The sequence below is a fragment of the Crocodylus porosus genome, unplaced genomic scaffold, assembly GCF_001723895.1.
Source record: "Crocodylus porosus isolate Cpor-Errol unplaced genomic scaffold, CroPor_comp1, whole genome shotgun sequence".
Taxonomy (NCBI): Eukaryota; Metazoa; Chordata; order Crocodylia; family Crocodylidae; genus Crocodylus; species Crocodylus porosus.
In genome coordinates this window covers 102,773,642-102,798,349 of record NW_017728886.1, presented here as the reverse complement: position 1 = coordinate 102,798,349, position 24,708 = coordinate 102,773,642, and the positions used below count along the sequence as shown (strand labels likewise).

Below are 24,708 nucleotides of genomic sequence, written 5' to 3'. Positions count from 1 at the left end.
CTGCTTTTTCCCTGTATGACACAATTCACTGTAGTGAACAAAGAGTCTCCCAAGACTTCTTTTAATTTAAACTGGTGATCCGCAGTTTGAAGTAATCAAACTTATTATGAAACCTGAACGCGCAGGTTTTTACAGTATGTGGTTGTTCCTGTAGGAGATTCACATGGAAGCATAATTAGTAGAACATGTTGTGCTGAAAAGGAATATAATGAGCAGCTTAATTTAATCCATTCTTAGCTTTAAGGAGGAAATTCTGGGAAGCTCATTTCTGAACTAGTACCATATTTAACAGAATCCAAGATGACTTTGAATTTAAGATGACACCCAATAATTAGCTTCTATACGTGGAAAGTTTATAAATGTTATAATGTTCCACATACAGAAGCTAATTATTGAAGGATTGTCTTAAATCTGTCCCCCTGCCAGCCCTCCCTAGCCACCATTTACCCTCAGTCACAGCTCTAGCTCTGGCCCTACTCTGCCCTGGGCCTGGTTGCAATAGTGGTAGTCCTGGCCTGAGGATGAAAGCCAGAGCAGGGGCCAGAGCTGCTACTACCACTGCTGCCTGTCTGAGTGGTGGCCAGAGCCACTGTATCCTTCATGCCTCAGGTCAGAGTTGGGTCAGAGGCTCAGTCAGAGCCAGGACTGAAGGTAAGCTGGGGTTGCAGGGGCGGCAGGATGTAAGCAGGGCAGAGACTGTGAGGGGCAGGTGGCACAGGGGGCAGTGGCTGAGGCTCTGACTCTTACTAGGGGTGTGCAAAACGGGCCCTATTTGATTTGGATTTGGCCTGAATCAGGGACAGTGATCCGATTTGTGATTCAGATCACTGTCCTGATTTCAATTTGATCAAATCCAAATCTGAAGATTCGATGCTGATTTGGAGAATCAGCAATTCAAACATAGACGCAGCTTTAAGTTTTTTCTACGTATCTCAACATACCAGCGCAGCTTGTGATTGCTTCAATGCTGGGGCGCATGGATCATCCCACAGGAGTGCGGGGGTGGGGAGGGGGCTCCACGTGCTCAGTGGTAAACCTGGAAGTGGACCGGAAGTACTTCCAGGTCTGCCAGGGAGCGCACAGGGGGACCTCTGCACCCCCATGGCTTGGTAATTGGCCACAGGGGGACCCCAGGTACCCTCCCTGCCCCCCCCAGACCCAGAAGGCATCAGTTCCCAAGCTGGGATGGTGTGGAGGGCCCTCCCCGGTGGACCTGAAAGTGTATCAGAAGTGCTTCTGGTCCACCCTTCTATGGGACACTCCATGCACCCCAGCATCGCAGCATTCACAAGTCACCTGCTAGGTACCTAGTCACCTCTACATACCTAGACGTATGTAGAAAAAACATTTAAAGCTACCTCTATGTCCAAATCTTTCTGAATCGATTTGGAGGGTTGTGATTCAGTTTGGAGAGATTAAAGAGTCCTCTGATTCAATTCAGATTTGGCAATTTGGCCACCGAATTGGGCTGAATCGAATCAGGGACCAAAGCTTCGCACAGCCCTAACTCTTACCCTAGGCCTTGGTCAGGGCTGGAGCTGGAGCCACAGCAGCCAGCCGCCTCCTTGCCTTGAACTCAAACCCAAGAAGAGGGGCTTTTTCCCCATGTTGAGCGGGGTGGGGAGGGGGAGAATTTACTTTGGATTCAAGCAAATACTTTAAAATATGAAAAGAACTCTTGTTACATGTTTCTCCTCACTAAGTCATCAAAATATCCTGGAAAATGTATTTCCTTTTTCTGATAACTGACCAAAATTTTGCTTGCTATGTTGTTATAAGTTATTAGAGAGCCTCCCCACCCCCACAAACCCTAGTAAGGGGAATAAATTATTTTATCCAGGCTAAGAGGGGGATTTGCTAAATGCACTGTCTGCTTGTTATTATTAAGAAGTAATTTACTTGAGAGTAAGAAACAGGCTTACAAAAATATGCCTTATGAATGTATGTTGGCGTTAATCTTCTGACCATCTGTACTTCTTGTCAGAAGCTATAATTTAGCAAAATAAATGCTACTATATTACACACTTTTGGATCAGATGATTTCAGAAGCCTTTTACAGATGTGTAACAGAAGGGATGTTCTGGATATGTTGGCTGGCAAGTCAGAGGTTAAACCCTTGTCTGCAGCAACTGGATCCCCCACAGCTGCTGGCAATTAGACTTGTCAGCATTCCTCTCAGGAAGCTCCTGAAGCATATGAAAATCAAGGGTAATTGCCAGTAAGCCCCAGTGCTCTTCGTGGGTGGGGCTATAAACCCAGTGGGAAGAGAATTGAGCTGTTGCTGCTGGGTGTTCCGGGGAGCTAAACTGGCACGCTTCTTAACAGACTTCCTTCATGTATTGCTAACTGTGTAAACCTCACTGCTGCATGAATGGCAGGTAGTCAAGGTTTGCTGTTCTGGTTTTCACGCTGGCTGGAGGACTGAACTGAATTGTGTTAATTCCTTATCCTTCTTAAACTACCAGATCCCATGTTGTCTGGTCTTCTGTGTTTAGTATGCCACCTGCATGGGGAAGAGAAGGAATTAATCTGCATTGTGTAAGAGCTAAAGTTGAAAGCCCTCACTGGATTTTGTGTTGAGTGGAACAATTTGCAAATGATTTGGGGAAAGTTTCCCCTTCCAGTTATGGAGCAGGATCCTTATATCTGATATTAAAACCTTAATGTGGAGAGATGTCAAAAACAGTTCCAGGAATTTCAGTTCCACTCTGCACGCACCTTGACTAATGTTGTCCATTTTATGGAAGGCTCCTTTGTAATGGCTGATTTCTGCCCCCTGATTACCACCTGTGAAAAAGAATCCTGGCTCTATCCTGAAGGAATAATCCAGGCCTTAGATGCTTAATATATATAAAAACTGCCACTTAGTGGGTCAGAACATGGGTCTATCTTGCTTAGTATCCTATATAGTAGTGGCAGAGAGTAGATGCTGAAAGGGAGCGTGAATAGAGTATGACCACGTTTTTTTTCCCACTGTTCCTCTCCCACTTGAAGCCTCTAGCGTTTAGGGTCTTGGAAGTTCTGATTCAGAAACTGTACTCCTAACTGCCTTGCTCAATAGTTACTGATGCACCTTTACTCCAAGAATGTGTCCAATCCCTTTTTGAGACTGGCACATCATCTTGTGGCAATGGGTTCCACACTTTAACTATATGTTGTGTGAAAAATAACTCCCTTTTGTTAGTTTTAAACTGACTTCCTGCTAGTTTCATTTGATGACCCCAGTTCTTGTCTCATGAGAGATAGTAAATAATAAATCCCTATTTACTTTTCTTTGCCATTTAGTATTTTGTAAAACCTTATTATGTCCCTCCCTCAAGCACCTCTTTTCTAAACTGACTAGTCAGGTTGTGTGAAGCTTCGGTCACTGATTCAATTCAGAGGAGATTTGGCCCAATTCAGCAGCTGAATCTCCAACTCCGAATCGAATCAGGAGGCCCATTAATCTCTCCGAATCTAATTGGATTCAGACAGATTTGATGATTCAGCCATAGACATAGATTTATATGTTTTTTCTACATATCTCAAGATACTGAGCATGGCTCATGAAAGCTGAGATGGGGGGGCAGATGTAGCATCCCACAGGAGCTTGGGGGGGTCCCCTGCGCACTTTGCAGTAGACCCGGAAGTGGACAGAAGTACTTCTAGTTCATTTCTGGGTCTGCCACCGAGCACTCGGGCTCCCCTGCGCTTCTGTGGGACACTCCATCCACCCCACCATCACAGCACTGACAAGCTGCACCTGGTACCTCAAGGTATGTAGGAAAAATATATAAAGCTGTGTCTATGGCCGAATCACTGATTCTGTGAATCAGAATTAAGCCTTCAGATTCAGATTTGGCCGAATTGATATACTGCGTCAACTGGATCACCCTGATCCACCTGCTTATTGACATCCTTAAAGAACTCTAGTAGACTGGGGAGGCATGATTTCCCATTGACAAAACCATATTGACTCCTCTACAGCATTGTCCTCCTTCCCATCCCTCCCCCGTCTTTGGTGTAAGAAGGATGGAGGATTTTTTTGGTTTTGATTCAACTGGAGTTTGTTTATACTTAAGAAAAAATCAGGCTAAAAGAGCCTGGAACCAGAACAGAGCATGGTTGGCTTGCATTATTCAAGATGGTGGATTAGAGACCAATCTATAAGGGAGACTCTTCACCTTTCCTCTTGAAACTGATCCTTGTGCAGAAAAAGAATTCAAGGCACATTGGGCTGGAAAGAGAACCCAAGAGGGTGTCTGACCCTGTGACCTAGCAGTTAAGCTGCTTGCCTGGGATGGTAATCCTGGGTTTATATCCTTGCTTCACATGTGGATCTTGTATTTCATCCATTGAGTTTTATGCAAAAATATGACTTGCAAAAGAAATCTGCCCTGTTGTGTATATGCAAGCCTATTTTGATGTGTTTATGAAGCCCCAGGGAGAGGTGGTTTAGACAGACAGTTTAGTCAGAGTCACTGTTAAAAAGCTTGAATTTTCAGATTCAAAACAGAGATATTTTTGCTGCCTCACTCTTCACTTGAGCAGTTTTCCTTTTGGCGGTAGGGTTCTTCTGTTTATTATTGTTAGATGGAGATCACCTGAGAACTGTCTTGAGAAGGAGTGGACTCTTAAATATTAATTAGTTGCTATGCATATTGAGATTGCAAAAAAGATCATTCTCCAAGGAGTCTTTTCTTGTAGAAAAAGAGTCCAAATTCAGAAACAACAAGAATATTTGCTTTTATTTGGTTGCCCTGATAAAACAGTTCTGGTATTATTCCCAAGCCTGATGGAGATTCTAGTGAAGTGGCACACCTAATATGAAACATTGTATAGCTAGAGTTAATAGCCTTCTGAGTTCTGAAAGCTGAGATAACAAGAAATGGATCCACCCCATTGTCCTCTCAGAGTCCTAAATAAAGGGATCCTAAGGTTGAGATGCAGAATCTAGTGAATAGTTTGTAGCAGTTTCCAAAACCCATCCATGCTGAGACCAAACTCAGAAAAGAGACAAGAAAAAATGTGACACTTCCCTGAAAATACCATGGGAGGTATTCAGTTTGTAAGGTGTCCATTGCATCTCTGTAGGAACATTAAGCAGAATCAGAATACAAATATGGAGAGAGTACTTGAACAAAGGAGATGCTATAGTGAGTTAGACCGCAGTTCCATCTAGCCCCATGTCCTGTATCTTACAATGGCACAGAGCAAATGCCAAAGGAAAGAGTATTTATGCCACTGGTTTTCAACTAGGGTGGAGTGGTACGAGACCCCCTCAAGGTTGCTGTCATGCAGGCACTGCTGATATAGCCAGATAAATGTCCTGCATGCCTCATGCACAGCCTGGTTAGGAAAGGCTGGCACATGCTGGTGCCTCCATTACAGTTATCTGATAAAACTAAAGCAAGCAGGAGTGTCCACTTGTGTTTAACTCTTCATGGTCCAGCCCTGCATGGCATCTTCCAGAAACAGAGTTGTGCAGAACACATCTATTTGTCCCACATGCTTCTGCTTATAGAATCAGAAAATTAGGGTTGGAAGGGACCTCAGGAGGTCACCTCAACCCCCTGCTCAAAGCAGGACCATCACCAACGAGATCATTCCAGCCAAAGCTTCATCTAGGGTCTTAAAAACATCCAAGGATTGAGATTCCAAAACCACTCTGGGTAACCTGTTCAGTAATTTACTACCCTCCTGGTAAGAAAGTTTTTCCTAGTATCTAACCTAAACTTCCTGTGCTGCAACTTGATACCATTGCTCCTTGTTCTGTCGTCTGCCACCACTGAGAATAGTCCAGCTCCATCCTCTTTGGAACCCCACTTCAGGTAGTTAAAGGCTGCTATTAAATCCCCTCTCAGTCTTCTCTTCTCCAGACTAAATAAGCCTAGTACCCTCAGCCTCTTCTCATAAGCAGGGATCCAGGTTTTCTGTTTCCCATAGAAAAATGGAGAAAAACGCAGATTTCCCCTTTTAAAATGAGAAATCTGCATTTTTCTCAGGTAATGGGGAAACACGCAGATTTTGCACTTTTGCAAAGAGCTCGCTGCAGGCTGGCAGAGTTCCAGCTGGCAGGGGGCTGGGAAAGAGCGGGAGGAGGGCAGGCAGACAAGGGGCGCTATGTGCATGTATTTGCACGTGGCTGCCAAGCAGCCTGGAGGACAGCTCCTGCATGTAGGTCTGGTAGTGGGGGGAGGGAGGGAGGGGAATTGAGGCCCCCATAGGGAGTGAGGGAGTGAATTGGGCTGGGCTGGGGCGGTGGCTGCTGCCCAGCCAGGCGGTGCATTGGGCTTGGGGCCCAGGGCAGGAACACACGACCATAGGGCCCCAATGGGGAGTGGGATGGGGCTGTGGGTGGCTTGTTCAGGGGGTGAGGGAGTGGGGCTGGCTCTTCGCAACTGTGTGCACTCCTGGGGAGGGCAGGGGGGACCCATGCCCTACAGATCTATGGGAGGGCAGGAGCGGGTGTGGGCTACCTCTTGCAGGCTCAGGCTCCCTGCCCTGCTGCCTTCCCTGGGGCCCCGCAGCTCAGCAGGCAGGACCTGGCACAGCAGGAAAAAGTAGGACTGGCCAGGGAAGCTCCTTGCTGCTGCAAGCCCTGTGTTGCCCTGTAGAGGTGCCCCCTGTCCACCCTGCAGCAGCATGGGCATCCTGGTCTGCCCTGTTGCACCAGGTACTGTCCACTAAGCTGTGGAGGCACTAGGGAAGGGCAGCAGGGCAGGGAGCCAAGCCTGCAGTGGGCAGCCTGCAACTGCCTCCACCCCATTCACTGATCTGGGGACCACAGGTCCCTCTGGCCCCCAGGACTGTGTACAGTGGTGGAGCCATCAGACAGGCCACCCATGGCCCCATCCTGCTCCCTACCCAGGCCCTGGGGGGAGGGCAGCAGGGCCCCCGACCCCAAGCCTGCAGCAGGCAGCCCACACCCGCCCTGCCCATGGGCTTTGGTCCAGCTGTGCTGACCGCAAGAGGTGGGGTGTGGTAGAGAGCCAGGCTTGGTTCCACTGCAGCAGCCACTGCCTCCTGCAGGCAGCATCTCAGGCTTGGCTGCTGCTTCAGGGGACATGGGGCTGCAGACCCAGATCCCTGGCCCTGTAGCCCTGGCAGCTGGGGGCCCCGTTTGACAGAGCTGGGGGACAGACAGGGAACTGTGTGCGGGGTGGGGTGGGGGGTGAGGGGCACCAGCAGGGCCAGTGGGTTGGTGGGGGCAGTGAGAGGCAGCATCAGGGCTGGCGGGGGCTGTGGCTTGGGAGTGAGGGGCTTGGACCTGCATTCTGTGAGCTAAGTGGGCAAGGGGAGCTCTGATTTTCCATGATAAAAACTCAAAAATCAAATACCAAAATTTCTAGGTTTTTAGAATTTATTTTATTATAGTGATTAAGGCACTGATAGGCTTCCAAATTACTTGTACATTGTAAATATATCAGTAAAACCTTGTGTTGGATCCCTGTTCATATGGCATGTGTCCCAGCCCCCTCACCATTTTGGTTGTCCTCCACTGGACTGTCTCCAACTTGTCCACATACTTTCTGTAGTGGGGGGCCCAAAACTGGACACAGGACTCCAGATGTGGCTTCATCAGTGTAGAACACAGTGGAATCTGCTGGCTAAGCTTCTATTAATGCAGCCCAGTGTGCTGTTAGCTTTCTTGGCAACAAGGACACACTGTTGGCTCATATCCAGCTTATTGTCCACTGTAACCCCCAGGTCTTTTTCTGCAGAGCTGCTGCTTAGCCAGTCAGTCCCCAGCCTGTACTGGTGCATGGGATTGTTCCGTCCTAAGTGCAGGACTTTGCACTTGTCCTTATTGAACCTCATGAGATTTCTTTTAGTGCAATCCTCTAATTTGTCAAAGTCTCTCTGAATCCTAGCCCTGCCCTCCAGTGCATCTACTACTCCCCCTAGTTTGGTGTCATCTGCAAACTTGTGGAGGGTGCACTCCATCCCATCTTCCAAGTCATTGATGAAGATATTGAACAAAGCTGGCTCCAGGGCTGACCACTGGGGCACTCAGCTTGATACCAGCTGCCATCTAGACATCAAGCCATTGATTACTAACCCCTGAGCCCAACAATCCAGCCAGTTTTTTTATCCATCTTAGAATCCATTTATCCAACCTGTACTTTCTTAGCTTGCTTGTAAGAATGTTGTGGGAGGCCTTATCAAAAGCCTTGCTAAAGTCAAGGTATATCACATCCACTACTCTTCCCCCATCCACAGAGCCAGTCATTTCATCATAGAAGGCAGTCAGATTGGTCAGACATAAGTCGCCCTTGGTGAATCCATGCTGACTGTTCCTAATCAGCTTCTTCTGCTCCAAGTGCTTACAAATGGATTCCTTGAGGACCTGCTCCATGAGTTTTCCAGATACTGAGGTGAGGCTGATTGGTCTGTAGTTCCTACTTCCTTTTCTTAAAGATGGGTACTATATTTGCCCCTTTTCAATCATCTGGGACCTCTCCCAATCACCATGAGTTTTGAAGGTTAATGGCCAGCAACTCTGCAGTCACATCAGCCAGCTCCTTCTACCTCCTCACAACCTTGCCAAACTCATCATCAAATGGTTATCTGATCAATAAACACCAAGCAGGGTCACACCCTTCCTAAGCAACAGATACAAAACCTTCCAATACATCTCCACTATCATCATAATAGGCGCACCCCACAACAAAACCTACTCTACATGTTGTATGGATGCTTAAGCTGCCACATGGGCACAGAACATAGTGCCCTGTGTGCATGCTTATACATCCATACTGTACATGCAGTGGCATCACAAATTGTGTGAAGAGTGCCAAATATGGCAATTCTGTGGCTAGGTAACTGTGGGTAATTTACAGTTTCATAGAATTTTTGGTTTTCCCTTCTGCAATCCTTTATTAAATATAGTCGTAAGTAATATACCATTTAGTATAAAGATAACTGTTCCATTTAAATGTGACCAGAAAATTTCCCTTTTTGTCTCCCTCTTTTTTAAAAAATCTTTTATCTCCTGTTAGGATCTTGTTTTACTCAATCTCTCAGGGCACTTCTGCTTCTTGTCTTTAAGGGCAGGGAATTAGCCGTGACTCAGGCGCCATCTCCCCTCAGATACCCCTGAAGTACAATTGCCCCCACTTAATGTCCAACAAAAAAAAGGAAGTAAAGAAAAAAAAAGCAATGATAAACTTAATTTTTGTTGGGACCAAACAAACAGCCGCGATTCCCTCCTCCTTATTGTTTCCGATGACGTTCCTTTTTCTTTTCTGAGTATCCTAAGAATCAACTTACTTCACTGGTGACTCCCGGTTCATTGACCTCGGGTCCTGTCTTCTCCAGTGCACAGGACCAGCTCCCAGGATTCTCCTGCCTCAGCAGTCTTTTTTTTTCCTGTCTCGAGCCATTTATCGCTCCTTGTTCTCTCTGTTCGCCGTGCCGCCCCTGCCGGGGTTTTTCTATCTTAAAGGAACAGCTGCTCCAGAACTAGTGTTCTCCCTCCTCTAGCTCCTTCCCTGCATTAAGTATTGTATTTGTATCCGGTCCCTCTTCACAGTAAGTGTCATTTGGATATCTAAAATGAAATGTGACTCTGCCCAAAATATCCTCATGGAAATCATGTTGGTGAATCCTACCCATTATTAGAACTGTCACAGAAAAATAATAAAGGACAGAAATACCTGATTACCAGTAGAATACTTCTCACAGAATAACCACTCCATCTCTGACCTTGCAGTCTTTGTCCTCAATGGAAAGCTACGCACTACTTCCAGAAGAAAGGTCCAAGAACAGAAATCCATTTAATTTACTGCTGGCGTAGGCCGTCTAAATGTCAATTGACTGATGGAACTGACTCTGTATAAATTACTCTTCCCTTCTGCCCCTACAGGAGCAAGAATATAGGAGCACTTGTGTGCCTGAGAACTTGTAATTACAGTGTTAGTTGGAGGCATAGTGTTGCCCCAACCTGTTTTTTGTCCATATACAAATATCCATAACTTGAATTAGGTGGTGCTTAAATTTGAGCAAGTTGGCCTGTTGCATAATTTGAAGATCAAATACTATTGACACTTGGGCTAGTAATGCAATGAGGGGACAACTAAAAGTTGCAGCTGAAGTGAGTATAACTCATCACTTGTTAACCCAGGCACTGTGATTGCTAGTTTAGTAATTATGAAGCTTGAGTGGCCTGCTTCTTGTGTAGATAGCCTGAGTCAGCTCTGCAGTAAAGACCTATCCTGAGCAACATTGCCTCCTTGGGCCACTTCTGGTATATCTGTACTGTGCTCCTGGTATGTCCCAGGAAGGACATTCTTGAGTATGATTTGGCCACTCCAGCTCAGACATGTCAGACCTGAAGCTGGTCTATGGTTGTCCCCAGAAGTGACTCTCAAGCACACTGGAGCCTACAGTCTTGGGAGCAGCAATGGGGGAACACCTGCCAGATTAGCTCCACCACCACGCTTTTGATTTGGGAGCAGGCATTTGGGTCATGCTTGGGAGCATTCCTCCCGGGTCATGCCAAAAACTCACTGGAAACATACCCCTAGAGCCCTGCAATATGTGCAGTACCCTTCACTAAAGTAAAAGTGTTTCTCAGAAGTAAAAGAGTATAAAAATCAGGCTGGAAAGCTTGCATTTTTTTAGTTTAAAAACTTGGGAGTGCTTATCATTTAAGCTGTTGATTTTAGAGAAATTTACCCTGACAGAGAAGGAAAATAGTAGATAATAAGACTGGACAAATTCTATTAGTAATGTTTGATGTGGTGGGAGACCTTGCTTATATATTTGGCTCCTCATGTTTTCAAAATGAGAAAATTATTAAACAGACAGGTATTCCAGTAACAATGTTTTTATTTTTCCTTTTATTTCCCTCTCAGATAATGGTTCTGGATCAGGAGAAGGGGGTGAGTACTCAATCCTAGTTGCACTAACATTTTGTTTTATTTTATTTGCATGCTTGTGGGTCTCTGATAGTTAAAGGGACACTCTTTCCTGCAAATGATGAAAACTAGATAATAACAATTCTTTTAGTTTGAATATTCTAACATAGGATGGACAATAAATGAAGGCATTTTTTCCAAGCTTTGATTTTATATAACTAGTTTGCAATTTGCATTTTAGCTACCTTGGATGTGGGATTTGGCTTAGTCATTTTGGGTGCATCTACACATATGCTTTAATGTGCATTAGCCTGTTCTAATGTGCATTAAAGCATCGCAAAAAATGCTGTTTAGTTAATGCACATTAAATTTAGTTTAGTTGATGCACATTGAGCATCAACTTGAAAACTGTGGGCGTTTGCAGGTGACACTTTAAAGCAGGTTGAAAGTGGGTTAAGTGCCTTTTGCACCACTTTAATGGCATTACTGTTTGCACATTCGGTGGTGTATTGTGCATTAATTCCAGCCGCTGTAGCACATTTGGCAGCATAATGCGCCTTAAATAACTTTGAGACACAGCAAATGACTTTGGAGCACTGCAAACTAACACATCTCTGAGGAGTTTTAGTTTCCTACCCTACAGCTGTGGAAGGAAGCACCAGGCAGCAGTCCGGGAAGGCAGACTCCACAGAAGGAAAAAAAAAAGCAACGAGCCTGATCTTTTTTCTTCCTCCCTGTCCCCCCTGGAGCCTGCCTGCCTGAGTTGCACAGGGGCCCAGTGCTTTCCTCCGCAGCTGCATTGCCCCCTGGGACTGCCCAAGCTGGGTGCCTATGGGCAGGTGCCACCTGGCAGGGGGGAGGGGGCCGCTGCTGCCATGGAGGGAAGCACCAGCCCTCCCTTCCACTGCGCAGCTCAGGGACCGCTCTGCCTGCCAGCAACTCGCTCCCTCTCCCCACCGCTGGAGAGGCAGGTAAGGACAGGGCGGACATGGATATACACGACACAGGGATTTACTTCGCCCTAAATTGAAATGGTGTTTTTAAAAGACCACTGCTTCAATTTAGGGAGAATTAAATTCCCCCATGTTGTGTACAGATGCCCTGTGCTCTTTAGTTAATGAGCATTAAAACAGACTAATGCACATTTTCCTAGTACAGTAAAAGCTCTGTTATCTGGCATCCTCTGGGAATGGGGAATGCCGGATAAAAAAATATGCCAGTTAATTGAGCAGCCCTGGCCACTGTTTCTTCCATCACATCTGGGGCGTCCCTCCACCCCTCCCGCCGCATTGCGGCTGGCCACATGGGACAGGGAGGTGGGCCCCGCACAGCCTGTTATGCTTCTTAGCCGTAGGGGCTCAGAGAAACCGGATGTGCCACGGTAGGCACTTCTGGTTTCACGCTATCTTACAAGCCGGCATGCTGGTTAGTAGAGCATGCCGGCTTGTAAGATGCTGGTTAACAGAACTTTTACTGTACTTCACAAAGGAGGACACTTTTACATGTGTTCTGGAGTGGGGGTGTGTCACTTTAATTAAAGCAGTTCTGATAGCTGCTCTAATTAAAGCACTGCCATGTCTTCTGTATCAATATCCCCGCAGTAAAAAATGGTGGCAAGGACCCTTGAACTAAAGCTTGTTCGATGAGCTTTAGTTCAAATGCCCTCCCTACCATTTTTAAGTGTGGGAACGCTGATACATGAGACACTGGAGGCTGCTGGCAGTTACTGTGTGGTAATTGCCATGCTCCATCAGACTCAGTTGCGTCTACTACAAACACACTGGAATTGCAGTGTGTTGAAGCAGCCTTTGCATTCATGTACAGGTACCTGGAGGTACTAGATTTAATGCGCATTAACTAAAGAATGTTAATGGATGTGTAGACATGCCCTTTCAGTTTCTAGTTCTCACCCTTTCAGGGTAGCATCTGATAGTTCCCAGTAATGCAGGATGATGTTTAAATTTCTACAAAACTATGTTTCTTAAAATGTTACAAAGTAACTCCTGATAGATGTATACTTGGAATAAATATTATAAGCCATTTAGTTTGACAAATGTTCTTTTCCTAAATATCATATTTATTACATGTTAATTTGGCCTTTGTCGTATCATGAATATATTTTTAAAAGACTATGGTATGTTTTACATATGTTGTTTGATATTACTTTTTAGAATTAATTTTTAAATACATATGTGGTTTACAACTCTGTAATCACAGAATTTACATCATACAGTTGGTGTTTATGCAAGCTAAAGCAATGTCTCAACCCTGTTTTGGGAATAATAAGATAGCTAAATCCAAATTATATTCAGTCTTTGGTGAAACTGTGAAAAAGAGTACCAGTTTGTGCTAGAAAAAGAAGGGGCAGCACCAAGAACACGTGCTTATCTGGAAACAAGACAAAATGTTTACATGTAAAAAAACAAGATAAAAAGCATTATCCAAAGCAGCCATTACATATGAATTAAAAAAAAGTATGAGTGTTGTGTGTGAAATGCAGAGACCATTACCTGTTGTTGATCTTTGTCATCTATACTTCCTTCTCTCTTTCGTGCCATCCTCCTCTCCGAGCACTGAGGAAATAAATACTGTCCTGTTTAGCTGCTGCATTACTTCCATCTGTGATTTGTTACCCAGTTTTCCATAGCTTAGGGGCCAGAGTAAAACAGAAGTAGCAAAGCTACAGACCCAGACATCTATATTAAGGAGCATCTCAGCATAAGTGAGGTACCAGTCCCAGGTGTCTTAGTGCAGCTTGACATGAAGGACAGATGGATGACTTGGAGTCACAGGGTCATAAGACAAGCGGGAAACAGGGATAGCAAAATAGTTGATAAGACACAACCATCAAAACCTTGAGCAGAGGTTTGGAAAGAATTATAGACAAAAGTTATGTTAGGTGTTTTTCCAAAAAGAAATACAGTCTCTTGTTATGAATATTAACCACAGTAATGCTCTGCCTGCTGGCTGAAACAAATATAAGGGACCTTCTGGGATATTAATTCCAGTTTCCTCTGTTCACAGGCAATCACTTGCCTAAGCAATCCCCAACTAGGCCACTTCAAACCCTCCCACAAAGCTACCAGGTACAGGTGCAAAACATCAGCACCACCCTTTTGATATGCCTTTGGTAAAAGCAGGGAAAATGAAGGCATTGCCAGTTTCCTGCCACTGTGGTGGCAAAGTAGCTAGTTAATATAAACTCAGAAGATTATAAGAAAAAAGAACTTGTTCCACACTACAAAGGAAGAAAAAACGCCTATACTCTGCCAGTCTGCCCTATAGGAAAAATTTCTTCCTAGTTCCAAATCTGCCAATTGGTCTGACCCTGAATAGAAGAGCAAGACCCTCTAGCCAGGAACCTCAGGGTTTCTAAGTATTAGCAGGGCTATCAGAGTGTACCAGTCCAAATCCCTGGCCTTAACAGTGGCCAAAGTTCCAAAGCCTCAGAAGAAAGCAACTCCCCCTCCCCCCAAAACAAACAAACAAATCAACAACAACAACCCAAAAACCTCTAAGAAAACTTGATGGAAACTGGTAGCATTCATGGGGGGGGCAAGAGGGGGAATTTAATTGCTGGCCTCAACCTTGATCAGAAAAAGCCCTGAATCATGGGACTGCCAGATGCCTCCCACACTGCAAGAAACTTATTATTCAACGTGGATGTAGGCAGCTGGGGCTAAGGACAGGCCCTAAGGGGCAAGTGGAGTGTCACCAGGGCAGGGGTACAGGTTACTGGAGCATTGGGTCAGGGCTGGGTCGGCAGAGCTGAGAGGGGAGATCTGAAAGATGTAGTCTGAGATGCAAGCTGAGGTCAGGTGCCAGGGATCAGGGAACAAGTGCCAAGTTCCAGGGAAGATCCAAGATCAGGGTCAAGGAAGCCAAGCCAAACCAGGATGCCAGGAAAACCAGAGAGAGCAGAGCCAAGTTTTAGGGGAGATCCAAGATCAGGCTCAGGAAAAGCCAAAGTTGGTTCAGAAGTCAGGAGACCATGGACAGTAGTGAACACAAGGCTTGCCTGGCCCAGCCTCAGTCTGCAGATGTGTTTAAAAGGGGTGAGTGGTGCTTTCATCAGCCAATCTATTTGCAGAGCGCTGAGGTATTCTCATTAGCTAGGGGTCAGGGGCAGGTGTGGTAACTCAAGTGCTTGGCTTAGCCAGGCCTGCTTGATCAGTCCCTGACACAATCCAGCAGGCCAGCCTTATCCCATACATCCAGGTCCAGCCACATGCCAGCCAGACCCCATGCACTGACCTGATACTGCATGGCTGAAACTGACCATGTAGAAACCTGATCCCACAAGTCTGGATCCGGTCATGTGTTGGGTCAATCCCACATGCCCAGATCCAGCCTCTCACTGGTAATCTGATGTGTAGGGACATGCTCTCTGGCTTGCAGGACTCCCCATGGTCCTAAAATTTGCTATCAGGAGACTGGCAATTAATGTTGCTACCACTCCCCTGCTGCCAAATTTCTGGACACCCCAGGGAGCCCCATGAACTAAATGACACAGTTTTATGGGCTGGGTATGCCCCATGGGCATGGGGCTGAGCACCCCAGCTTAGCACTTTGTACTTTTAAACTTCATTTAGTTCCTAATAGTCCATTCCACAAGATTATGTCAATTTTCCTGTTTCCATAATGGCAATATTCCTTATCTCAGGGGTGGGCAAAGTCTGGCCTGCAGGCCAGATCCAGCCAGCCGTGGACTCCATTTCCCAGCAGTCCCTGCCCATGTGACTGGGGCTGGGGTTTCCGTGGCCACCAGCCCCAGCAGCCCTGGCAGACAGCAGTGGCACCAGCCTCTTTCTGGTGGAGGGGCTGTGCTGAGGGTGCGCTCAGCTGCTGCTGCCTGTGCAGAATGGGTAGTGGTTGTAACAGCAGCACCACCACTGGGAGAGGTGGCTATGGGTAATTTGGTGGCTATAACCTTCCCGAGTCCCCACTCCTCCCTTGCCCCCAGTTCCGTCGAAGCTGGCAGTGTGCATGGCAGGGCAGGAAACTGCTCTGGAGCCAGGCTGGGATCTTGCAGCAGTGACAGCATGATCCAGAGCCAGGGCAGAGCTGCGATCTGCACCCTGCATGCTCTGGACAGAGACATGCAGGCAGTGATTTGCGTTTCTGCCCTGACTCCAGACCACGCTGTCACCGCTGCAAGGAGGCGGGGTAGAGCCACGATCCACTGCCTGCACACCCCTGACTGGACCTTGCAGGCTGCAGATCTCAGCTCTGCCCTGGCTCTGGACGACACTGTCACTGCTGCAATATCCCAGCCTGGCTCTGGAGCTGCTCCGCATCCTGCTATGTGCTCTGCCAGCACTGCTGGGGCCAGTCTCCACGGAAACCGCAGCCTTGTGCTACCACACTGCAGCCGCGGCTGGGGTCTGCATGGAAACTGGCTCCTGTCACGCAGGTAGGGGCTGCTGGGAAATGGAGTCCAGCTGCCAGCTAGATCTGCCATTTTGTGCATCCCTGCTTTAATTTATTATCTTCTTCAAATTTCATGAGGTCGCATGTAGTTCCAGTACTGAAGCCACTGCTAAAAATGTTAAACGGGATAGTTAACTCATCCTCTAGTTAAATAACTCACCTTTTAGTCTAAACTGCCGAGCCAACTCTTTATTGTAGCATTGTTCCCCAGCTTTCCCTGTTTGGCCAGTAGTTTCCCATGAGGCACAGCAGTAAAATCATTCCTTAAAAATTGAACACTTGTTTCATGTTGAGCAATGCAGCATTCAATCCAAAATGAAATACTTTCTTTTTTAGACAATAAAAAGCAAATAAAGTAAAAGATTAAAAAACATGACAGGAAAATGTACTGTCACTTGTATTTTCTCCCTTTAATCCATCAGTCTTTTGACTAGAGCATTCTCACAGAATATGGGGTACCCAGCTTCAGTTCATACCTCTGCTTGAGGTAACTTGAACCCGTATCTTTCACGTTCTGTAAGACTGCCCTAAGTGTAAGATCCTGTCTACCTCTCCAGTTGATGCTGTTCCATTTTGCATAAAGAATTAAACATTTATTGGAGGATGAACTGGAAACCAGCTACAAAGTTTCCAGATGTCCTTACCACCAGGCCTGAAAAAAGAAAACAAAACACTGAAGGTACATTCCCATGGGCAGGAACATGCATTTCCCTGGGAACAAGTATCAGTGGCACACCTTGTGCCGCTGCTACTTGTCTCCAGGGATCGCCCATGCTACAGGTAGGGGAGGCCTCAACAGCCTTACCTGGGGTCTTGGGGGCCTCCAGGAGCTGCATTTGTTACTAGTTTGGCTTCAGCTGGCCAGGCTCATGTTTTAGGCAGCGCATGCTGCTGCCATGTGCACTGCCCCACTGTTTTTAGCTGTGGGTTTTTGTAACCTTGGGATCTCCCGGGGTCAGCCCCCCTCAACGCATTGCAAAGTAGCAGCACAGGGAATGTCTGTGTGTGCAGCATGTGGTACCATAGATGGGTCTGCAGTGCCACATACCACATGTCTGTGATGGTCTGGACATGCCCTTGCTGTTTTTATCTCCAGTTCAGTGAAGAATGGTGCACTTTACATCTCTTTCAAGCTAATGAAGCACTCAGTCTTTATGCGTGCTCCAGGGGTGAAGGGGACGCTTTAATTAGAGCAGCTCTTAGGAGCCACTCTAAAGCGCCTACAACATCTCCTGTATTCAGCATCCTGCACTTTAAAATGGAGGCAGGGGCATTTTAGCTAAAGCTCATTCGACAAACTTTAGTTAAAGCATCCCGTCACCATTTTGAAGTATGGGGACGCTGAATACACAAGACACCAAGGCTGCTGGAGCATGCTAATTAGCACGCTCCAACAAACTCAGTCGAGTCTGCTCTGACACGCTGTAATTACAGCACATCAGAGCAAGCATGCCGCACATCTATAGGCATTGTCAGATACTAAAATGATAGGGGCAGAATAAGACAGAAGTGGAGATTATAATCACTAGAGGAAAGAAAGGGCTCCCATTGTATGGTTGTGGAAGCAAAATAAACAAAATGAAAATAGCAAAGGGGAGGTTTAACTGGCCAGACCCATGGTAATGGCCAGTTCAGTCACACCAGAATCCCAAACCACCAGTCTGTCTGCAAGAATATCACAGCCATCCAGGAGAATCTATAGCCTACGCCTGCGGGGGCAAAGCTATACAAGATAGTACAAAGCTTGATGGGAACCAAATCTGTAATTCTTAAGCATTCAGACTGTTATGATAAATACTGGTTAGATATCTAACAAGTCTTTTATGCAAGCAGTAGTGTGGTTGTGTATATGACTGTGATAATTGCAGAGTAGGCATGTGCATGTAGCTCCTGCTGTTCAGGAGATCCTTGTTTACATCAGATTTTTGAACTTGAACAACAGAGCAATAGTAATGAGTCTAAATTCTGTTATGCAATTACTATGAACCTAGTTGACTCAGATTGCTGTGTTATATCTGTCATACACAGAAGAAACTCCTTAATTATTGTGTAACTTGACTTTACACTAAATAGTCTCCTTCCTCAGAACCTTGTCAGCTGAAACACATTTAGGCAAAAAGGGCAGACTTAAAACTAATAAAAAAGACTGTTAAATACTGGATTATTTCAGACAGTGTTCCCCTGAATTGTCATGAATCACAAAGAGGCCAAAATTCATGTAAAGATACCTCTAGACCATTTGCCAAGTCATATTTATGGTCACCAAGAAGTTATATTTTAGGAAAAAAGCAGGAGTTGTAGCATTTTGTAGTATGCCTGACAGAAAAAGATAAGCATATTACCTCCTTTTTATCAGTGGTGCCACACTTAACTAGTTTGCCCTATGACATTTTGAGCAAGCAGCTTCCAGTTCCCTGTGCTCTGAAAACATGGTATTCATAAACAGTTTCAGTAAAGTTACCAATCCTGCTTACATCAGTAGTATGAACCTTCAGTTCATTGTTTTCAATCATAGTAGAATGATGCTTGCAAAACTATGCCATCGATCACTTGTGGATATTGAACTGCTGAAGCCACCTGAGTGGTGTACTAGCTGAGTTGGTTAGAGTACAGTACTAATAATGCCCAGGTTGCAGTTCTATCCGTACATAAGATACTTCAGGCAGGAGGTTGGACTAGATGATGACTTGCGGTCCCTGCTAGCTCTACTTTACAATTCTTACCCATTTGAAGATGTTAATTCAGGAACTACAAGCAGCTTGAAGAATCTTATTAGCGCTCCTATGTTTCACTTCTTACTAAAAAGACTTAGCTAGCGAGGCTTGTTCTTGAAAATATTGTTTATTTGATACCACAGCTGCCAGTCCTTAACTTCTCTGCCAATAAAGATGTCAGTGAGTGCCAGTTGTGATGTTGATTTTATGGCACAGTCAGCTCTTCACAATGAACATATCTAAAAACACCAATGCAGGCCATCAAACAATTAATGGTTATTAGCTACCAATGTAAGCTATCAAACTGTTATCAGATGTAATAGTTTTCAGTTACTTCAAGCCTGTACTTCAGATTCAGATCAGTAACAATTTCTTACCTATCAGAAGCGTTCAAGGGGCAGGATTTCTAAATATCACACTGGTCAGGGAATATAAAACAATGATGTTAGACAGATGGTAGCTAATCAGTTTAGGATTTCAAGATAAGGAAATAACATTTTTGCAATACAGATAGTTAATTAATATTAAAATACATTTCTTTGGAATGCCCAATCCCTCTGAAATTTAGTAGCTAGAGTAGCTTGTGATGAACATCTGGCAGGTAGCATTTAGTAATTAATACACTGATATACAGTGTGTGCTTTTTAGTAGTTGCCATCTGTTCTTTACCCGTATGAGGCAGACTGGTTACCCATGGTTTTCACACAGGTGGAGTTATATAAACATACAAATGTCAAAATCCTTATTATCTTTTTTCACAAAGGTCAAAATCTTGTTTGTTTGTTTGCTTATACAGAACTCCAGGTAGGTCTGTTGCAGAAATTGGAGGGAGATAACACAACCTTGTATTTCTATAAGCACATTTAACCTGACAGTCCCAGAATATGGGCAAGTGACCTTTTGAAGTTCTCCAATCCCACTTCAATTTGAAGTGCTTCAGATTTGCAGCATTTCAATATTGTATGAACATATACACCCCCTTACCGTCCCCTCCAGAGCACTTCAAAATGTCCATAGAAGTATATAATAGTGCCAGACTCCTGGCAGTAAAAATTTAAAATATTGCAGAGTACTTTTTAAATGAAAAAAATGGGAGAAAGCCAACACACAGAAAGAGCACAGAATCCCATATGGGGATGTGAAGCAGAAGGCTTGGTGCTCCTGCTGCTTTAAGGGCTGGCAGGGTGGCTGGAGGAGCAGGTGGCAGGTGTGGCCAGAGGCAACCAGGGCCACAAGACTAGTGAGTGGGCTGGGCTTAGACTGAACATAAACGCAGGCTGGAGTGGAGCTGGCAGTAAGATCCTAGAGGCTGCTGAAGGAACATCATCTCAGCAGGAGTACTGCAGCTCCTGAGTGCATGGAGAATACAGCCTGAAACAGTCTGGCCCTGCTGCTTCCAGGGAGAATCATAGAAAGTTACAGTTGGAAGGGACCTCAAAAGGTCACATAGTCCAACACCCTGCTCAAAGCAGGACCATCCCCAACTAGACCATTCTAGCCAGGGCTTTGTCTATCTGGGTCTTAAAAACCTCCAAGGATGGAGATTCCACCACTTTTCTGGGTAACCTATTCCAGTGCTTTACTGGCCTTCTCGTGAGAGAGTTTTTCCTGATACCTAACCTAAACTTCTCTTGCTGTGACTGGAGACCATTGCTCTCCCCCACCCTGCTCCGCATCCAGAAAGGGTACCCAGTGTTGGGGACAAGATACTGGACTAGATGGGCCATTGGTCTGACCTTCTACAGACAACCCCCTCTTAATGCAGTTTTGCTTACTGCGAGTTCGCTATAGTGCTCATTTAAAATACGTACCCGGTTTCACTTAGTGCTCAGAGCACTTTGTTATAATGCTCTGCACAGGGCTGGGGAGAAGGAGCAGTGGCAGCAGCAGCAAGTTCAGAGGTGAGTGACAGCCAGTGGGGGCCCAGGGTGGGGAAGCAGGAAAGTGGGATTTGCTACTCTGCACATGGTGCTGGAACTGGCAGGGAGAAGCAGCAGTGGTGAGAAAGTGGGGGTAGGAAATATGCATGTTGTCTTCCACTCTAGGCTGCAGTGGGGCCAAGCCTGCGGAGCACCCCCCCATTCCCAGGCTGCAGCTCGTGCCCTGTTCTGGTCACACACTTACCCACAGGGTATGAAAACCGTCCTGAGCTTGCAGCAATCCAGTGGCAGCAGATAGTTCCAGTGTTGGGTGCCCTGGAGGGTGCTCCTGCTGGGCGGAGCGGTGCACAGGTGCTGGTTCCCACATGCCGGCCAGAGCCCCATTGTGTGGAGTCTGGGCCAGCATGGTGTGCAGAATCAATTATATTTATTTACTTTAAATCCTATGGGGAACTGGGTTTCACTTAACACTGTTTTGCTTTGTGCTGTTTTTTCAGAACCAATTACAAGCGCTAAGGGAGGGTTGCCTGTATGGCATTTTTTTATATTCTTAGGTTCTTATGTAATGGTGGTGCTTTGCATCCAGGGGATGGGTGTAAAAGACCCCCAGCAAACTTTTCAGCCTCCAGTTTTTGTAGGTTCCCAGGAACCTCTATTCTGTGTAGCCACTGGCTGTCCACACAGTTCACTCCCCACCCCACCGCTGCTGCCCAGATTGAAGTGCAACTAAGTGACTGGTCATTTTCATCTTGGGAGGTCTTCTCAGTTATGCTGTCAGCCCATGTTAACCAGAATGGGTCCCTACTGACTTCTCACCCTGTAGCCTGTATTTGAGCAGTGTTGGGAGGTCCTGTGCTGTTGTACTACTCAAGGTGGAGAGTCAAGACCTGCCTGTGCTTTCTCAGCGTGTTCTTCCAGTTCACGTGACAGCAGATGTGTAGCAGCATGCAGACACAAGCTGATATGACTGATGTCCTGCAAAAGCACCTCCTCAAGATCTGCTTCTATCTCTGTACCAGAAATGTCAATGTGCCTGTAATGGGGCACTGGGGCAGCTCCCCGAAACTATACTCCAATCTACCCACGCACCCAAGCTGACCTGGGAATACACATTGCTTGGTTCTAAGAGAATGTCTGACCAAGAACCAGGGTTAGTCAGCACTGAGAATCCTGTTTGAGCCTGACTCTCCTCTTTTATGTCATTCCTGCAGGCCTGGCATTCGCTGCAAGCATATGGGGACAGGCCCAGCCCAGCCCAGCAGCTCTTTAACCTTGTCCTTGCCAGGGGCTTGCCAGTCCTTGCCATCACAGTGCCTGATGATGATAGGAGGATGCCTTGCAGGACACCATGAATCCCAGGCTATGTGGGATCACCTGCAGACCATGTACTGGTGCTTTTGGGCCAGGGAGATGAGCAGCAACTTCTGGGAGCATATCATCCTGGATATCTGGGAGCAGTGGAAGCAGAACTTCCAGATGAGCCAAGCCCTTCAGATTCATCAGTGTTGAACCCAATGTTTCCCAGGGCTCCCTCACCATAGTCAGCCATCTACAGGGCCTCTCTGGCTCAGTCAACAGTTTTCCCAGGGTCACTAACCCAAAACAATCCATAAACAGACTATGCATTCCCTTAGAGTGCCTTCCGCGGTGCCCCCATCTCTCCCTCTAGCTGCCAAATGCCTGATGGCCTCAGCTTATACAGATAGGAGTCCACCTTGCAAAAGTACCAAATCAAGTACAAATCCCTCTGGGGTGTCTTTTCTTAGGCCTTCATTCAGGTTGTCCTCAGTTCAGATGAGGCTTCTCTCAGCTCTGGCTCTCGTAGGCCTATTCATAATCACGTGTCTCCAGTATTGCATCTACAGCTCTGTACAGGAAGGTCCTTCCTCTGGCACTGCCAAGGCCTGACTGACTGCTCCTTCCAGGAGCTGAATTTATATAGCAACAGAAATCGCCTCTTCTAGCCTCTCAGCAGTCCATCTTAAAGGCAACAGTACCCTTTCCCACTGTCTCACTCACTCTCTTTTAATAGAATCATAGAAATGTAGGGCTGGAAGGAACCTTCAGAGGTTATCTGTGCCAACCCCGCCCCCGCGCCAGAGGCAGTAGGCAGTATCATCCCTGTCCAAGCCATCCTGTACCAATTCACTGCCTCACCTATTAGTCAAACTACAGTCAACCCTGACACAACCACATGGCATAATACCCTAACCTACCACAGGTAAGGTAGAGAGACAGTGGTGGCCAAAGTCCTCCTGCTACCAGAGTTGTTAAAATACTATTGAGAGATGGAAGGGGCATTACCTCTGCTATAGTGAAAAGCAAAATTCCCCATAGTGTATACCAATCGGACTCTGAGGTAAAATTCCTTCCTGACCCCAAATATGGCAGTGGGTCTGATCCTGAGTGGGGAAGCAAGACCCTGTAGCCAAGAACCTCCAGTCATAAGTCTCAGCAGGAGCACTGGCAAACCCTAGTCAAAATCCCCAGCTTTTTCTGTAGCCAACACGCAAATTTTCTGAGGAAGCACCCTCCCACTCATGATATGTGTAGCAATGGGAAGGGGGAAAAAATCTTTCCTGACCCTATGTAGCAACCAATGAAGCCCAGAAGCATGGGAAATACCCATAGTAAAACATAGGCATAGCTATTCCTAGATCATCCCTGACCAATTATTGTCCATCCCCTTCTTAAACACCTCCAATGATAGAGATTCCACAACTTCCCTAGGCAGTCAATTTCATTGCCTGACTGTTCAAACAATGACAATTTTTTCCTGATAGCCAATCTAAACCTACTCTGCAGAAACTTCAGGCCATTGATCCATGTTCTGCTCTCTACAGCAAGACAGAAAAGGTGTTTCCCTTCTTCTTTATGGCAGCCCTTCAGATCTTTGAAAATTTCTGTCATGTCTCCTCTTACGTGACCTATTTCCTTTGACCTCTTTTCATATGACTTGCCTTCCAAGCCATTTATCAGTTTTGTCTCCCACTTCTGGGCCCTCTCTAATGTCTCCACATCCTTTGAAAAATGTGGAGCCCAAAACTGCACACACTATTCTAGATGAGGCCTAATCAGTGTTGAGTAAAGAGGCACTATCACATCCTGTGTCTTGCACCTAATGTTTGTATTGATGCAACACAAAAACCTGTTTGCCTTTTGTGTAGCTACATCCCACTGCAGATTCATATTAAGTCTGTGATCCACCAAGAAGGTTCCCATATCTTTCTCCCTAGTGATGCCATCCAGCCAGGTGTCAGCCATTTTGTATTTGTGCTTTTGATTATTCTTCCCAACGTAGCACCTTGCATTTGTCAGCATTGAACTTCATCCTGTTAGCTCCAACCCAGCTTTCTGATCTGTTAAGATCCTTCTGATTTGTACTCCTGCCCTACAGCATGTTTGCAGTCTTTCCCGGTTTCATGTTGCCTGCAAATTTTCATAGATTTCATAGACATTAGGGCTGGAAGGGACCTCGGAAGATCCTTGAGTCCAGCCCCCCGCCCAAAGGGCAGGAAGTCAGCTGGGGTCATAGGGTCCCAGCAAGATAAGCATCCAATTTGCTCTTGAAGGTATTCAATGTAGGTGCTTGAACCACCTCCGATGGCAGGCTGCTCCAGACCTTGGGGGCTTGGACAGTAGAGAAATTCTTCCTTATGTCCAGCCTGAAATGGTCTTGTAGTAGTTTATGAACGTTCGACCTTGTCATCCCTTCGAGTGTTCTGGTGAACAAATGTTCCCCCAGATACTGGTGGTCATCCCTGATAAACTTATAGGTGGCCATCAGGTCACCCCTGAGCCTGCACTTTTCCAGGCTAAAGAGCCCCATGGCTCTCAGCCTGT

General features: G+C 46.1%; 1 protein-coding gene across 1 annotated transcript in view; it reads left to right on the top strand.

Annotated features, from left to right (window-relative positions):
- TMEFF1 (transmembrane protein with EGF like and two follistatin like domains 1) overlaps window positions 1-24,708 on the top strand; it is a gene marked incomplete at its 5' end in the record, with an annotated part of 255,072 nt that overhangs the window by 171,943 nt on the left and 58,421 nt on the right. Inside the window, one exon of the mRNA XM_019536567.1 lies at window positions 10,839-10,865. Coding sequence (XP_019392112.1) covers window positions 10,839-10,865 — 27 coding nt within the window. The remainder of the gene's footprint in view (window positions 1-10,838; window positions 10,866-24,708) is intronic.